The 18,191-nt window shown below is 44.3% G+C and overlaps 1 protein-coding gene across 1 annotated transcript; it reads right to left on the bottom strand.

Annotated features, from left to right (window-relative positions):
- Window positions 1-10,958: 10,958 nt before the first annotated feature.
- On the bottom strand, window positions 10,959-17,660 carry LOC109241468 (cytochrome c oxidase subunit 2). The gene is made up of 2 exons (XM_019408207.1): window positions 16,601-17,660; window positions 10,959-11,696 (listed from the first exon to the last, which is right to left on the bottom strand). The coding sequence occupies exons 1-2, from the start codon at window positions 17,037-17,039 to the stop codon at window positions 11,296-11,298; spliced, it is 840 nt and encodes a 279-aa protein (XP_019263752.1). The 5' UTR covers window positions 17,040-17,660; the 3' UTR covers window positions 10,959-11,295.
- Window positions 17,661-18,191: the final 531 nt, after the last annotated feature.

Raw genomic sequence — 18,191 nt, 5'->3', positions numbered from 1 at the left:
AGCAGTCCTTCAAGCTTCTGCGCAATGTGATCAAGTTTCCTACCCATGGGAGTATCTAGCATTACCGGGGGCGAAGCCGCGCACGCACACCAGAATGCTACAAATCTGCTCCAAAAAATGTACACACACTAAATAGGAAAGGAGCAAGTGGGAGGCATAGCAATCAGCCATGTCGGGACTAAGGTCGCCCGAAATGATGGAAGATCAAAAGTCCTTGACATCGTAGAAGCTGCAAAGCGAACGGTCGAAGATCTGCGACCCAGTCCAAATTGGACGGCACCGACCACACAAGGAAAGAAAGCCTACATTGGGCAAGCCTGGAGGCCTCTGCGATCCAGAGTAAGTACCCATGAATTTCTAACTAACCACGCAGATTTATTTGCCTTTTCTCATTCAGATTATGATACCGGGCAATCTGAGAGAGATCGCCGCTCGCAGAGTTGAACGTCGACGACCCTATATCCGGCCCGTGCAGAAATTAGAAGAAAGTTCACGCCGACAATCACGAGGCAGGTTCAGTGAAGAAGTCAGAAAGCTACTTAAGCACAACGGTCCTTCAGGGAATCAAAGTACCCCAATGGGGTCAGCCAATGGTTGTCATGTGTCAAAAAGAAAAACGGGAAATGGAGAATGTGTGTGGATTTCACTGACCTAAACAAGGCAATGCCCGAAAGATTCGTTCCCATTAATCCACTCGGTCAGTTGATCGAATCGCCACGGGAAGGACATTGAACTGCTAAGCTCTTAGATGACCTACTCTGTGGCTACAAACCAGATCCTGATGGCCGAGGAAGACAGAAAAGAGAACTTTTATCCCGCACCAAGAGTATTGCTAACAGGTGATGCCCTTCGACCTAAAAAATTGCCAGGGGCAACATATCAAGAGACTGCGTCACCAAAATGATTCAAGGAACAGCTGGCGAAGACCTAATGCGAGGTCTATATCGCACGATATGCTAGTGAAACGTTTAGCAAAGAAGGAAGACCACAGTTCAACATCTGAATAGAAGCCTTAGGATACTAAGACGATACGGGATTAAAGTTAACCCGGAAAAATGTGCTTTGGCGTTGCCATCGGGGAAGTTTTGGGTTTTCTTCTATCACAACGACCGGGTATCGAGGTCAACACCGGACCAAATCAAGGCAATAGACGCGAATACTGAAACTTTGAGCGCAAAAAGCAGGTACAAAAGCTCACGGACGCATAGCTGCCCTATCCAGGTTCAATCTCGCGACCCTTCTACAGTGCCATAAGCTTTTTCAACGTGTTGAGAAAAGATCATGGCTGCAGTTGGAACGAGGAATGCGTCGAGGCTTGAGAAATTTGAAAGCATATTATCGTTCGCACGTTGCTAGTCAAAGCAAACCATGTGAATCTTTGCTGGTATATCTGGCTGTGTCAGAAGTCCGATGTCAGCCAGTCTTGGTCGCGAAAACAAAGGTACGCAATCTCCTATTTATTATATCAGCAAAACCAGTGGAATGCGACATGCAGTGACCAACCACCGTCGAAAGGAAGTTGGCCCTGGCCACCTGGTGTAGCTTCACGAAATCTTAGACCCTATTTTCCGTGCATCCATAAAAGTAATAATCTCTCTCCTTTTACAGTTGAAGTTACATCCTATTGGCTAAGACCGTCGCCATTAAACGTCGACCTTGCTCGACGACAACGGATAACACCAACTACAGTTGAAGTTACATCCTATTGGCTAAGGCCATCGCCATTAAACGTCGACCTTGCTCGACGACAACGGATAACACCAACGACAGTTGAAGTTACATCCTATTGGCTAAGGCCATCGCCATTAAACGTCGACCTTACTCGACGACGACGGATAGCACTTCAACGACAGTTGAAGCTACATCTTATCGGCTAAAGCCACCACCAATAAACGCCGACCCCGCTTAACGACGACGGATGGCACTTCGACGACAGCCAAAGTAACATCCCCTTGGCAAAAGCCATCGCCATTAAGCTTCAGTCAAGCTCGATTACGACGAACAACATTCAAACAACGGTTAAGATTTCGTCTTGTTTTATTCACTAAGATCGGGTTTCGACTTATCTACGAAGGCGGTTGGCCCCAGGCGACCACCCCCGAGACCGCCTGTACCATGTCGGCGTTACCCAGAGAGGCGACGAATCTTCTACAAACAAACAGATACAGGCTCTGCGAAGGTGAAGGTCCGAAAAACAAAGAATCACACAAAAAGAATTAACAGCAATGGTATGATTCATACATTGTGACAAAAAATATATACATTTGGTCCCGTAAAGGGCCCCCATTACATTCTACAAAAAAGAAAAACATATACAGATTCTAAGGAGCCTCGCCATCATGCCCATCGCCCCCCGCCTGTTCGCCATTTCGGCCGTCACCACCAAGGCGGTAAGCTTCATTGAACCAGGAGTCGGAATCCAGCCGATTAATGTCCTCTGAAGCATAGCCCTCCCGGTCAGGGGAGTCGGAACTATATCCGCAGACTGCCCGAGCGGCACAAGCCTCACGCCACTGCTCTTGAACCTCCTTCTCAGTGGCACGACCCGCAACAAGAAGTTTCTTGTATACGTCCAGTCAGGCCTCCGCATAAACCCACATCTCATGTGCATCGCGACGCGCATCCTCGTTAGACAAGAGCAGGGAAAAAGAAGGCCGAGCCACGTCTCCAAGCCTTGGTGGGACAGTACGCCTAAGAGCGTTGACCTCTGCCGCCTTGACTTCGAGTTCGGCAGTCAAGGCCGCCACCCTACGGTGCAAATCGGCAACCTCTGCCGCCACCCCATGACTATGCTCCAACTCCTCTTCCCTAGATTTGAGGAGTGATTCCAGCTCACAGTTACGAGCCACAACCTTCACCAACTCCTCATCAGTCTACTCCAACTCGGCCACCCTGCGCTTCAATTGCACCTACCTTCCTGGAACACTCAAAATTTGGGGTCCTGTTGAAAAAGGTCCACCGCCCCCTGATGCTTGGAGCGACACCTCTTATACTTCTTAACCACTTTATTGAAAATGGTCGCTTTCTTCTGCTCGCAACGCCTCCTCTCCGCCTCCAAAACAAGGGTCTAAGGAGAAAACATGAGTTAGTACACGTCAAACTCAACCTTACAACACGCGGAAGAACAGAAGTTTACTTGTAAAGTCATGCCGGCGACCCTTCGAGATAGCTCTGCATCACTGACGGCTCTTAGCATTTCACGCTCGGGGGCGGCACATAACAAAGCCATCTCCAACGCCGCCTGCTCGCTGTGTTGCAACAAGTTATTAGCCCCTGGAATCACGATTCGGCGATCCGATCCATCCGCCATCATCTCCACATGCGTGAGGCCCTCCGCCAGCCCGTCCATATCTTCTTGGGCGATCTCAGGGTCCGATCCCTCAGCATCCCCGCCAACGGCGGATGTCGAGCCAACCTCGGCAGCACGAATTGAGCTGGCATCGGCAGCCGCACTCGCCTGATAAGCCGGCCTCCCCAAACGAATAACGTCGGCCATGAAGACGGGTCTAGGCGTTTGACGAGGCACGTTACTCCTCTCATCCTCGGTCGCCACTGCCTTGCCCGTTTCAAGCCTCCGCCTTTTTCTTTCCTCAGGCTCCCCGCCCTCGGAGGGCTCATCCGCAGGCTGCAGAAATGGTGTCGAAGGTGTCGCCACATTCGTAGTCGCCTCTACAGGCGCAACCCTTTGTAAAGAAACTACGGAACACCCTCCCTGACAGATGCGCAAAGTATCTCCCGATGGTGCGACCAGAACCGCTGAGGTTATGTATGATGAAGAATTCGACGGGTGGGAACGCTTACGTTTCGAATTCCACCTCTTTGGGAACCTGACAGGGTCAGACACCAGGTGCTCCGTTTTAATAAAGAAGTACCTACGCCAATAACCGCGGCTGGGTCGATCATCGGTCTTGATGACCAGCCCCTTCGAAACGTGGCTCTTCAAATGCAGCATGGTACCCCTTAGATAACTGGCGCTGAATAACTACAAAAGGTGGTGGATGGAAACCTCACACCTAGCCAGCTCTGCGTATGTAGACATTATCCTGCATACTTTTAAGGTGTACGAAGTGAGTTGGGATGGACCCATGTTGTAAAAACGGCAAAGCTCCTCCGCCAAAGGAAAGATGGGAAGACCATAACCAATTAAAAAAGGATATTCATAGAACGAGCAATATCTCGGTCTGTGGACGTTCGCATAATTCGTCCCCGCCGGGACCATCTCCACATGAGCAGGTATGCCGAACGACGTACGAAGGTCATCTAAGTGATCCTGCGTTAACTCAGAATTCTCCGAGGGCTGCATGAGGGAATCCTTTTGGAATCTCCTATCAAGAAGTTGCTTCGGTAGCACGTTGTCCACGGTAAGGGGGGTGAGTTCCTCTTCTCCGTCTCGCTCATCACCGCCAGATGGAGGAGGTACATCGGACGTCGTATTATCAAGAACCTTTGGATTATCATCCCTTCGGGGCTTTTTTTCGTCCAGGAAACGGTGTATGACGCAACGAAAAATGTGATTTCTGAGAAACGGTGGGGTTTCGAAGAAAAGAAGTGCCTTCTTAGAAGGTCAGGAAATGCTTGCAAATGATCAAAAGGTGGATCAAGTTAAACCCTTCCCCTATTTATAGGGTTGGGTGGCGTTGAAATCGAAGAGGCGGAATTCAAACGGGCACGGGAAACCGAGCATCAGAACACCTTTTGTGTTTCCTCGGGAAGACGCGCAATGATGACGCCTGCGTGTGATGACGTCACTTTGAGAAAGAAACCGCGCGTCAGCATTTCAATAAATTCAAATGTTCACTCGTTCCCTCTCATTCATGCAGCCGTCTTCAAGCATGGTCAAATTCTCCCAAAATAAGGTTCGCGGTTCCGTCCATCGGGAACGCACCTCGATGCGTCGCCGACGAACGGAGGGACTAACTATATAGGGTCAAATTTTGCCTATTACGTCTCCACGTTGGTAGGAACGACCAACGAATATACGCTAACCGAAGTGAGGGCACGACCTAAGAATGTCGGCATGAAGTGCGTCATCGGTTCCGTCGTCTCTCTAAGAAATGCGACCAATCTCTGTATTATTTTATTATCTAAAGGAGGGTTTTCTATTATATAAAGGGGGATCCCAATGTTGTAAAGGATGGATTTTTATTGAACAAGCTATCTATATCTCTCTTTCTCTCTCTCTCTCTCTCTCTCTCTCTCTCTTGAATATCAAATCTGTTGGAAGCTATAACAAATATAACACACATATCTAGGTCTTATTATCTTCGATTACGATTGATCCTTGATTCATTTTGATTGTTCTTACTTATAAGGTATCTAGTATCCTTTGAGTCAAATAGTTTTATCGGCAATCACTAATGTTACCTACTACATCTTGTATTTCGGTAGCATGGATAGTGCCAAGTGCAGCTAATAAAATACTATGGTCCAATTATGCTAACTCAATTTTTGAGAGACACGTATTGCGGAAAAGATAAATGATCAAAGATACTCGACCAGATTGCCAACTCTAGTTTTTAAAGACCGAATAAGCAAAGATACTCGACCAAAGAGACAAAGCAAGGCAGTTGGAACTGGACAGAACACCTCTATTTTTTAGAGACACAGACTGTGCACACAACAAAAGAGGATGCAAGAGAGATCAGTCTCTTTTTTTTAGAGGCACAGATGGAGCACACAACAAAAGAGGAGGCAACACATATCAGTCTTAGTTTTTTGAGAGGCACAGATTGCGTCGCACACAACAAAAGAGGATGCAAGAGAGATCAGTCTCTGTTTTTGAGAAATACATATTGTGCACACAACAAAAGAGGACGCAAGAGAGATCGGTCTCTGTTTTTTAGAGATACAAATTGCGCACACAACCAATCTATAACTAATCTTGAAAAGATATCGAACATTTATTGTTGCTGCCAAAAGATAGCTTGTTGATTGGGTTGAATAGCTACTTGTTGTATGGACGAAGCCTTTCCTGGTGTCAAGACCTAATTTTTCCTCCGTTGGGTATCGTGATGGCACCTTGTCTTAGGGACTAGGTAATTCTAACATTAATTGAAATAACATTAATATTTAAATAACATCTAACAATTTGAAGTAGAAATATTTTTAAAATTTACAATCCCAAAATCGGTAGTACAAGTCATAAGCTCTACAGAGTGTTTGCTAGAAAACTTCTAAATACAAATGTTCAGAAATAAGGATAAACAGTGTAAGTAAAAAATAAGAAGGTGACTCCGAAGCCTCCGAACGCAACAAGTTTACCTTGAGTCTCCACAGCAATGATCCGCACAGGTACTAACGATCAAGCACCCATAGCTGCACAAAGTGCACAAGTGTAGTATGACTACACCACAGCGGCACCCATCAAGTATCAAGACTAACCTCGATGGTGTAATGACGAGGAACAGTCAAGACACCTACTGGACTAAATAACCTGAACGAGTATAATTGTAGGAACAACAAAGTGCGATATCTATACAAGGACTACGTATAATGACAATGACAATAATACAAAAATTACAGTAAGAAGGGTAATCAACAACTAATAGCAGAACACCATAATAATGAAACAATAGAACTAGCGATCACGAAGAAACGTTAGAACTAGCTCACAAGGAATAACCACAATAGAGAATACTAGGCGTAATAAGAACAACTCAACAAAGGACAAAATAATATGTAACAACGATCCCACCATATACAGTTCAACAGCAAGGGAGCTAGCACGAGTCAAATAATTCCATATAAGGACAATTCAACTACGATATAGGATATCTAAACTTCTTTTAAGGTTGGGCAATTACGAAGAAGATATAGCAATTCAATTAAGGATAAGCGGCGGAAAGATAATAATAACCTCAATTAAGACTAAATAATTTCAGGGGAGACAATAATAATTTCAAATAAAGACAAGAAGTTGTGAAAAGATAGCCTGTCAATAGTAGAGGCAGAAATCTTCAGTTAAGTCAAATAAGCAATAAGAGTGAGTGATAAAGCAATTAATCCCAATTAAAGCAGGTAGATTGAAACTAGGAATTAAGAAAACATAATCGAAACAAAATAATTTCGTACTCAGTGAATACAAGAACCTAAGACCCTAAAAGGCCAACTTTCCACAAATAAGCCCGAGCACATACTCGTCGCCTTGCGTACACGGACTACAATTAGCATAAAAGACTTAAATCCTAAGGGGTGGTTCCCCCACACAAGGTTAGGCAAGATACTTACCTCAAAGAAGACAAATCGATACTCTAAATGAACTTCTCGGGTGAGATGACCTCCGGACGGCCAAAATCTAACAAAAATAACTTCAAAGCACAAATAAGACTCATAAGAAACTATTAGGGATCATAAAGCCACAATATTTGTCAAAATCTAAAAATCACCCGAAAAGTCGACCCCTGGGCCCGAACCCGGAACCCGACAAATTTCACAAACCCGAACCCCCATCCCGATACGAGTTCAAGCATACTAAAATTATCAATTTTCGGTACAAATTCGTCCCTCAAATCACGATTTTTCATTTTGAAAATTTTCTTCAAAAACCTCCATTTTCCTCCACTCAAAACACAAATTAAATGATAAAAATAAAGATAAAACCATGGAATATAATAAATTCTAGGTGAAGAACACCTACCCACTCGGTTTCCATGAAAAACCCACAAAGAAGCTCCCAAAACCGAAGTCTAAGACACAAAATATGGAGAAGGCGAAACCCTCGATATAAACTCTCTGCCCAGGACTTCCGCATCTCCGGACAAATAAGCGCATATAAACTATCACATTTGCGGGTAGGGCTTACCAGACCTAGGTACGTATCTGCAGACAATATGGCCGCACAAGCGGTGCCGCAGAAGCGCTGACAGGAGCGCAAAAGCGGACTCCTTCGCAGATGCGATCTCTCAACCGCAGAAGCGGCCTTCCCACCTGCGTGCTAGCATCTGCAGAAGCGATCTAGCTCCCAGGCCTCAACGATCGCAGAAGCGACCAGGCTCATGCAGAAGCGGAACCGCACGTGCGCTCCAAAGATGCATGTTCAAAAACACCAGACCTAGACCCGTTCAAAACCATCAAAAACATCCAAAAACTCGACAGAAACATGTCCGGGGCCCCCGGGATCCCTTCTAGGCATACCAACAAGTTCCATACCCTAATACGAACCCGCTCGAGGTCTTAAATCACGTCAAACAACTCCAAAAATACGAATCTCACCATGCATCGAACTTATGAACTGTCAAATCTTCCAACTTGTAAAACCCTTGCCGAAACCTATCAAATCAAGACGGAATGACGCCAAATTTTGTAGGCGAGTCCCAAATGACATAACAAATCCATATCCGGACGCACGCCTATGTCCAAAATAATCATACGAAGCTGCTCAAAACCTTATGCCATTTAACGGAACTTAAATTCTCAAAACGACCGACCGGGTCGTTACATCCTCCCCCTTTTAATAAACGCTCGTCCTCGAACATGCCAAGAATCGCCCCGAAGTCATGAAATCACTAAATGCATACATCCAAGATACACCCATGGGTGACCGCACGTCACCCCAATCCACATAAACCTGACGACATCATCTTACCTATAATTTATCCCTTTTTCCAATACAAAAGAAAAGCCTTAGAGTCAAAATTCTCACTTCCCATTCATCTTCAAAAGGTCCGATTCTTACATTCACACCCGGTATCAGTCTCAACCAGCTGCAACAAATTATGCCTACACCCACAAGGTACAACCACACAATGTGACACGCTACACATAGGCCAATAATAACATTGCTGGTCACAACAGCTGCCCGAAATCAATCCAGCACCAGCAATTAGCCACATACTCGTTAGAACTCTATTTCAAACCTCCACAACACCGACAACAATGCAAGGAACGTGAATACCTCATAATTATACACCCAAACCAACAACTCACAACTAGTTCAACACATTGTTGTACGTCGAACGGATCACTAAACCAACTTGAATCTGAACTACGATTCAGATCAAGTCTTACCGAAATAGGATTTCCTTTTCGTGCCATATGCGCTTAGACTTTACTTTTTCCCCTTTTTTCTTCCCGGTCCAATATTTGTTCTCGAAGGTCTTCGTTTCCGTGTAGAAGCAAACTCTCCAAATTTATGACCAACCTTTCCTTCAGTAATCTTACAACGAACAGGAGTTTTTCCATTGTAAATTCGTACGGAGCAATCAACGAATTCCGGCGAAATAGAAGATCTACGTGACCAAATTTTCCTGTTAAAAAGAGGATCTCTCTTCTTCTTCATTCTCAAGAGGAATGCATCAACAAAACTTCCCTTCCATATAGATCGTCGTGGCATGAACTAATTTCTTCGCTTCGATTCCGCCCCTAAAGCTAGCTCCTACTCCTCCTCCTTCTCCTTTAGGATAGGATCCTCCTTGGTCCTTTTTACATAACACTCTCGGCCGCCCAAGAGGACTGGCTATCTTTCTCTTTATACGCAATATCTTGAAAGGCAAAGAAAAACACCTACCTTGGCAACGTCATTGACTGATAGTTTATCTTCCGAACCGGTTAAATACCTATAACAAAAAAAGGCCAAAGCCCGCTGAAGCACTGGAAAAATGTTGACCACGATTTCTAACGCTTTTCAAAAACCATTTGCTTGCAACGCCTTGAGTGGACAGATAATTACGGCCACTAGATCCTTCATACTCTTACTAAAGTACACTTAAGACTCAACCAATCTTGAAAGTTCCGTGGACAACTGGCATACCTTGAATCTAGCCTGCAATCCTTTCGCACTTCTCTTATCAAATTTCTAGTTAGAGAGAGAGCTAACCGCTGCCAAAATGCAGCAGTTTTTCTTATATACGATAGCACCCCCTGCCCTCCTTGTTCAAGTAGTTCAAGAGTGAAAGGGCGTAGTGAAAGAAGGGAAAGATATCTTTCAAAGATATTCTACCCATAAAGGCAGTTCTCTTATATGGCAATACTAGATTGGCGAGACAAGAGAGAAAGCTTAGAAAGTAGTAAGGTGTCTATGGGGCTTGCCTTACAGGTAGTGACTATACCACTTACATATCGAACAGATCTTACTCTCAATGGAGTCATTTCGATATGACCTAGGAACTTACAGAATACCGAACTTGGATAATCGGTAGAAGAATGATTGGCTAGATCATTTGCTTCACTGCGGAAGAACCCCTTTCTACGCTACGTTCCCAATAAAAAGCCGTCATCCTTCTGTCGCCTGTTAGCCACACCAGACCAAGAAAAGGCAAACTAATCAACCAAGACTCAGTCACGAACTTTGTAACCTCACGGCCACTTTCTTTCCTAGAGCTTGCAGCCATTATCTTCGCTTTTCAGATATGGTGACATTACTTGTATGGGGGGAAGTGCCAGATCTTTACGGATCATAAGAGCTTGAGGTACTTAGAACCAATGGGCGATGCTTGGTTACAATTTCGAGAATTTCTAATCATATTCTTCTTCTTTCTAATTCATTCACTTCAAGACTGGTTTTGAACGCCGCGTAACATCATCTTCAACCAACCTCCACCGTACACCAACCAGGAAGAAAGATTTAGTCCCTTTCACCTTTCCGCCAAACCAGAACGAGAGCCAATCGGGTCGATCAGAATGTCCTTATTTCACAGCGCTATAACATTCTCAAGTTAGAGTCTGACTATCTCTATTCTAAGTAGCACCCGAGAAAGCACACGCTAAGCAGATCTTTACCAAAGCCATATCTCCATAAGCATCCAAAGCTGCCTACTCATTGGTAGTGAGAAAGTAAGAACATAGATATGTTTACGAAGCCAAGAGCCACTCATCTGAGCCAGCGGATTCGAATTCTGCTATGCCGGTGCTCAAAGCAAGAACGCAACGACTGCGTAAATCTTTGGTCTGCCTATCATTGTCCATGTTGGGCTGACTCCTTTTTTTAGGCAAGAGGACCCCTACTGATATTGACTGACCTGTTGATAGGCTATAAGTAGGCCGTTTGCTATTGCTATAAGGGCTGCTCGCCTTTATACGGCTTGGCTTCGCTATCGCTCGTAATGGTCGACAGTATTCCTGCCATACCAGAATTCCAATTATTTAGAGCTAGAAGCTTCGCCAGAAGCAAGCAAGATGAGGTCGCTCTGCTTCGTAGACAAGGCTCGTTCCGTACTTTACTTACGAGCTCGTGTAGTACTCACCCCTATCTCTAAAGGGGCTTATGCACTCCACTCGCTGTCTACTAAACGAGCGTTAGAGCGAGCGAGCGAAGCCCTCAATTTAGTGGCTTCCCTCACCCTCCTCTTTCATTTCCGCTTAAGCTTCCCCGGTTTGTGGGATTAATTGATTGGATACCCGAGACCCATAATCTTTCCTAGGAACAGCTTCTACGACGATAGGCATAAAGGCATGATTAGTTCCACAAATCTCACTGCACTGACCATAGTAAACTCCTTCTCGTTGTACCGAAATAGAGGTCTGATTTAAACGACCAGGTACAGCATCACATTTGACACCTAAGGAAGGTACAGCCCAACTATGAGGTACATCAGCAGATGTTACAATAAAACGTATATAACTTTTTGCTGGTACAACCACTCTATTGTCGACTTCTAATAAACGTGATTGACCCAATTCTGGATCATCTTCTGGAATCGTATAACTGTCAAAAGTGAGTGACTGTTCATCGGAACTGTTATAGTCCGAATACTCATAAGGTAGGGTCGACGCCCGCCTCCCCCCAAACTGTACTTGCAAGTTTCCCCGCAAAAAGCTCTCCACGCCTACTCTTAGAAAGAACACTATTTTTCTTTAGTTAGGTAGTTCTCCCGACCGTAAGACCCTTTATGAGTAAGGTTAATCGAAGGCCGGGGAAAGTTTATTGGCAAGAGGGAACCATTTCTCACCCAGCCCTACCTACCCTATGTATTCGAGGGAGAGGCTGGAACCGAAAAAGACCAGGTTCCACACATATGAGACAGGCAGAAGGTATGGGACGAGCAGTTTCTTGAAGAGCGAATTCGATCCTATAGTCGTCTTCTTTGTTCGAAAAATGCACAGTGGAAAGGGATGCTAGTCGGCTCGGCGAAGTTGTAGCCCAAAAAAAGAAGATCCAGAGTGATTCCTCACCTATCCTGTCAGGGGCCCAGTGGAACGCTCGAGTATAGATTCCCTATGCTCATGTAAACGGCCGGGGCCGGCCGGCCCGTAGATCTAAAAGGATCCAGCCATAGGCCTGACCGGATATCGTTTGTCCACAAACAAAACAAAAACAAAGTAGGTTTTTAGTAGTAGTTCATGAGACCTCGAATTCCCACGTTCCAGCGTGCATTATGCCAACAGGTCCCACCACCAACTCTAGCTGAGAAGTTGAGTCACCCTTCTTTTTTTTTTTTCTTTCAGAAATAGAATAGAATAAAGAATGAGATAGTCTATATCCTGTATCGATCATAGGATCACTCTATGAATAGGTCAATTCTCTGTGACCTCCCACCGTTCACGACATCCCTTGCTTCTCGCAAGAACGGCTCCTCGGTGGAGGAGTAGAAGCGCTGGTCCCCTTCGGTCAACTTGCTTGTGCCTGCTGTTACCTACCGTAGGACCTCCGTCCCCGAAGCGAAGAAAGAGGAGCAGGAACAAGAGGTTGTCCTCTCCCGGCCCAGTAGTTCCGCAACTACTACCGTGGTTGTTGCCAACGGGGATCCCCCATTCCGAAAGGTTACTAGGCCGGCCGTTAGGTCCAAAGTTGTATACCACTGCTATGGTGCCGATAGATTCACTACTTCAGCGCCGTTATCGGACATTGCAGGCTGAGCATCTATTTCTCGTGTATCGTTCCACACCGAGAAGAGGGATGTGTACCTCCAGCAACAACAAGAATGGAACCATAGGCTCCTATGCTGGGAGCATTTCGGGGTATAGGTCTAACCACCTCAACTCCCCGTTTCTGGCATGCTATAGTTATTAAAGTCTCTCGACGGCGGGAATGGGAGATTACCGGTAAGCCAGATGCTTCGCGAACCATATTCAACTTTAAGGCATTTCGTTGCACTTTAATCACCCTCGTGAAGAGGCGCACTCCGATACCATTGATGTCCAATAGCTTTTATAGTAATGGCTGGATCTACTACTACCTCGTCCATTGTGTATAACAGAGCAAATGATGGTATAGCAATGAACATAAGGATGATACTAGGAAATATGGTCCGAAGAATCTCGATAGTAGTTCCATGAACAACCCTTTGCGGGATTGGATTTTTTTTATAGTGGAAATGCCATAAAGCGCGACCCAAGATCCATGATACGAAAACCAAAATCAGAATAACGAAGAAAAAGACATCGTGATGTAAGTCTGTTATTCCTTGCATTATAGGTGTTGCTGCGTCTTGAGATCCTAATTGCCATGGTTCCGCTGCATCACAAGGAGCAATTGTGAGGAAGTATAGAGAGAGACTTCATTTCTTCCACCTTCCCTGTACGAGTAGTGAAGAAGTATAGAGCACTTTAGTTGGTTGTTGACCAACGGAAAGCATGGGAGAAAAAAAGGAAGAATTTATGCAATTTCTTTTCTAAGAAAGAGATCATAGTGATTGATGGCTCTTTCAATCCGCCGAAATGAAACGCTTTGGCATGTACCAAAATGGAGAATTTGGGTCAGATTTATAAGCTTACGACCACTGAACAAACTTGGTTGACGAACATAGTTTATGCGCCGCTAATTAACGGCTTGTCGAGCATTTGACAAACTCACACCATCCATTTTAAATAGGATTTGTCCCCTGGACACACGAGCAATCCAACCCGTAGGATTTCCCTTTCCTCTTCCCATTCTTACTTCTGTAGGTTTCCCGGTAATAGGGATATCTGCGAGAACTCTTACCCATATCTTACCATTTCTTCGGAATTGTCCGCTCATAGCACGATGGAAGTGTCCGATTATAGCATGACGCGCTGCTTCAATGGCTCGATATGAAAGACAACCAGCTCTACAACTTTTAGTGCCATATCTTCCAAAACCAACTTGTGTACCGTCCGGTTTGCAACCCCTACTACATCTGCCTTTACGATATTTACTATATTTCGTACGTTTCGGATATAGCACGTCCCTTTTTTTTTTACTATATGAAATCCACACTTTGACACCTGAGATTCCGTAACGAGTAGATACTTCCGCAGGAGCATAATCTATTTTCTGGTTAAATACATTACGAGATGTTTTTCCATACTTTCCGCATTCAGTTCTAGCTATTTCTGCACCTTCTAATCGACCTGAACAACATATACGGATCCCCTCCACCCCTTTTTTCATTACTAATGGAATATCCTTCACTATTTTACTAAAAATGGAACGAAATGATCTTGTTTTGTTCCTCGGTTGAAAAGAGATGTCTTGAGCAATCGGAGAAGCACTTTGATAAACAGATTTGATCTTGACCGATTCAATTAAGGTATTAGTGTTTGTTCTATTATACAACAAAGATCGCATTTTTTTCACTTCGTTCAAATAATAGTTGTACCCGTACGGAATTCTTCTGTTTCTCAGTATGATCTCTATCATCATCTCTATTCCCCTTATCAATTCTCCTATCCTATTTAGGTCTATGAATTTCTCTATCAATTCCATTACCTTATCCTTACCCATGAGGTTCCAACATTTTATCCTTAATTGACCTAGGAGTTGTTCCCGGGCATCCTCAAAAAAAAGGTTATTATACACCCCAACCCCATCCCTTGGAAAAAAAAAGGTAGCACCGAAGAAAGGAAAGAGCGAGATGGTGGTTTTTGTTGTTCCCGCGAAGCGAAGATCATTCGCTTGGCGAATAAAGTGGGTCACCCTCTTTTTGGCTTCGGCCAAACACTTTTTCTCGCTGGTCGAGCTTTCTACAAAAAAAGCGATGCAAGAACGTATTCTTTTATCTAAGCTTCTTCCCTGTGCATTAGCTCCCCCCATCGTAGATGGTTCAGCCACGCCCGGTGCCACGAAATGATTGAGAACTACGACGGGGTCGAAATGAATTTTTTTCTTTGTATTCAATAAGTATTGCATGACCGAATAATTCAAGGAAGGGCGGACTGCGGGGAGGGTCCTTTTAAGTAGATGACTCGTCGGGCGGTCGGAGCGGGACTTCTTTGGGAAAAAGAACTTGAATAAGTTTGTTTTTCTGAAGGAGTCGTCATTTTCTATCAGGAACGCTATGTCATTTTCAATCCCGGCGTATTTCGGATGCTTGAAGGCCCCGCTGACACGAAGTGATTTAGAAAGATTCTTCTTTATCGATGGTGATCGGTCATGGTATCCATAGCCTTGCTTCTTTTTCGGCCAAATNTCCACGCCTACTCTTAGAAAGAACACTATTTTTCTTTAGTTAGGTAGTTCTCCCGACCGTAAGACCCTTTATGAGTAAGGTTAATCGAAGGCCGGGGAAAGTTTATTGGCAAGAGGGAACCATTTCTCACCCCGCCCTACCTACCCTATGTATTCGGGGGAGAGGCTGGAACCGAAAAAGACCAGGTTCCACACATATGAGACAGGCAGAAGGTATGGGACGAGCAGTTTCTTGAAGAGCGAATTCTATCCTATAGTCGTCTTCTTTGTTCGAAAAATGCACAGTGGAAAGGGATGCTAGTCGGCTCGGCGAAGTTGTAGCCCAAAAAAAGAAGATCCAGAGTGATTCCTCACCTATCCTGTCAGGGGCCCAGTGGACGCTCGAGTATAGATTCCCTATGCTCATGTAAACGGCCGGGGCCGGCCGGCCCGTAGATCTAAAAGGATCCAGCCATAGGCCTGATCGAATATCGTTTTTCCACAAACAAAACAAACAAAGTTGGTCTTTAGTAGTAGTTCATGAGACCTCGAATTCCCATGTTCCAGCGTGCATTATGCCAACAGGTCCCACCACCAACTCTGGCTGAGAAGTTGAGTCACCCTTCTTTTTTTTCTTTCAGAAATAGAATAGAATAAAGAATGAGATAGTCTATATCCTGTATCGATCATAGGATCACTCTATGAATAGGTCAATTCTCTGTGACCTCCCACCGTTCACGACATCCCTTGCTTCTCGCAAGAACGGCTCCTCGGTGGAGGACTAGAAGCGTTGGTCCCCTTCGGTCAACTTGCTTGTGCCTGATGTTACCTACCGTAGGACCTCCGTCCCCGAAGCGAAGAAAGAGGAGCAGGAACAAGAGGTTGTCCTCTCCCGGCCCAGTAGTTCCGCAACTACTACCGTGGTTGTTGCCAACGGGGATCCCCCATTCCGAAAGGTTACTAGGCCGGCCGTTAGGTCCAAAGTTGTATACCACTGCTATGGTGCCGATAGATTCACTACTTTAGCACCGTTATCGGACATCGCAGGCTGAGCATCTATTTCTCGTATATCGTTCCACACCGAGAAGAGGGATGTGTACCTCTAGCAACAACAAGAATGGAACCATAGGCTCCTATGCTGGGAGCATTTCGGGGTATAGGTCTAACCACCTCAACTCCCCGTTTCTGGCATGCTATAGTTATTAAAGTCTCTCGACGGCGGGAATGGGAGATTACCGGTAAGCCAGATGCTTCGCGAACCATATTCAACTTTAAGGCATTTCGTTGCACTTTAATCACCCTCGTGAAGAGGCGCACTCCGATACCATTGATGTCCAATAGCTTTTATAGTAATGGCTGGATCTACTACTACCTCGTCCATTGAGTATAACAGAGCAAATGATGGTATAGCAATGAACATAGGGATGATACTAGGAAATATGGTCCGAAGAATCTCGATAGTAGTTCCATGAACAACCCTTTGCGGGATTGGATTTTTTTTATAGTGGAAATGCCATAAAGCGCGACCCAAGATCCATGATACGAAAACCAAAATCAGAATAACGAAGAAAAAGACATCGTGATGTAAGTCTGTTATTCCTTGCATTATAGGTGTTGCTGCGTCTTGAGATCCTAATTGCCATGGTTCCGCTGCATCACAAGGAGCAATTGTGAGGAATAGCCATTCTAGAACAATCATTTGGTTTGGTTCATTCTTTGACTGCTCTGCTCCCCCCAAAAAAAAGAGAGACTTCATTTCTTCCACCTTCCCTGTACGAGTAGTGAAGAAGTATAGAGCACTTTAGTTGGTTGTTGACCAACGGAAAGCATGGGAGAAAAAAAGGAAGAATTTACGCAATTTCTTTTCTAAGAAAGAGATCATAGTGATTGATGGCTCTTTCAATCCGCCGAAATGGAACGCTTTGGCGTGTACCAAAATGGAGAATTTGGGTCAGATTTATAAGCTTACGACCACTGAACAAACTTGGTTGACGAACATAGTTTATGCGCCGCTAATGTAGCGGCTTGTCGAGCATTTGACAAACTCACACCATCCATTTCAAATAGGATTTGTCCCCTGGACACACGAGCAATCCAACCCGTAGGATTTCCCTTTCCTCTTCCCATTCTTACTTCTGTAGGTTTCCCGGTAATAGGGATATCTGCGAGAACTCTTACCCATATCTTACCATTTCTTCGGAATTGTCCGCTCATAGCACGATGGAAGTGTCCGATTATAGCACGACGCGCTGCTTCAATGGCTCGATATGAAAGACGACCAGCTCTACAACTTTTAGTGCCATATCTTCCAAAACCAAGTTGTGTACCGTCCGGTTTGCAACCCCTACTACATCTGCCTATATATAAAATTTCAAAATGCAATGAAACATAATATGACATTCGATTGCTTTAATTTATGTAATATAATTTGACAGAACACAAGATTTGAAAAAGAAATAAGATTCCATCCGAGTGAATATAAAATAAGAAATTTATGATTTTAAACATACCATAATATTTATGTGGTTGCAAAGCTTGTCATTAAGGATGAAATGAAATGTTTAAGTTAATTTACTTTCAAATTTAGAAAGCTACGTTCCTTCTTGAAAGGAACTAAGAAGAAACCAAGGGAGTAATAAGATAATTACACGAAACGAATTTATGTGAACGCGTAGGTTAAAATAGATAAATTGAAAATGCCAATGCTAAAGGCATCCAGATTTAGGGATCAAACTTCTTTTCCTTTTATTTTTCGTTTGAGCAAAAGGACTCAAGCTTCAAGTACTTAGTATCTTCAAATACAATTTATGTATATAAACTTTCACAATAATACCTAAGTTAAAAAAATTTTATTTCTAAAATGTTTGAAATAATTGCACTCGAAGAACAATTTTTATTAGCATATTAT

Source organism: Nicotiana attenuata, unplaced genomic scaffold (genome assembly GCF_001879085.1).
Source record: "Nicotiana attenuata strain UT unplaced genomic scaffold, NIATTr2, whole genome shotgun sequence".
NCBI classification, from domain to species: domain Eukaryota; kingdom Viridiplantae; phylum Streptophyta; class Magnoliopsida; order Solanales; family Solanaceae; genus Nicotiana; species Nicotiana attenuata.
The sequence above is the reverse complement of the archived record's forward strand: the minus strand, read 5'-3'. Positions and strand labels throughout refer to the sequence as shown.

Bases quoted from the DNA above. Each gene is read 5' to 3' on its own strand.
- LOC109241468 (XM_019408207.1), bottom strand. From the start codon at position 17,039: ATGAAGTCTCTCTTTTTTTTGGGGGGAGCAGAGCAGTCAAAGAATGAA. The intron at 11,697-16,600 runs GTGCGCCTCTTC...CGTCGACCCTAC, and splicing joins TGGACATCAATGGTATCGGA to CTTATGAGTATTCGGACTAT.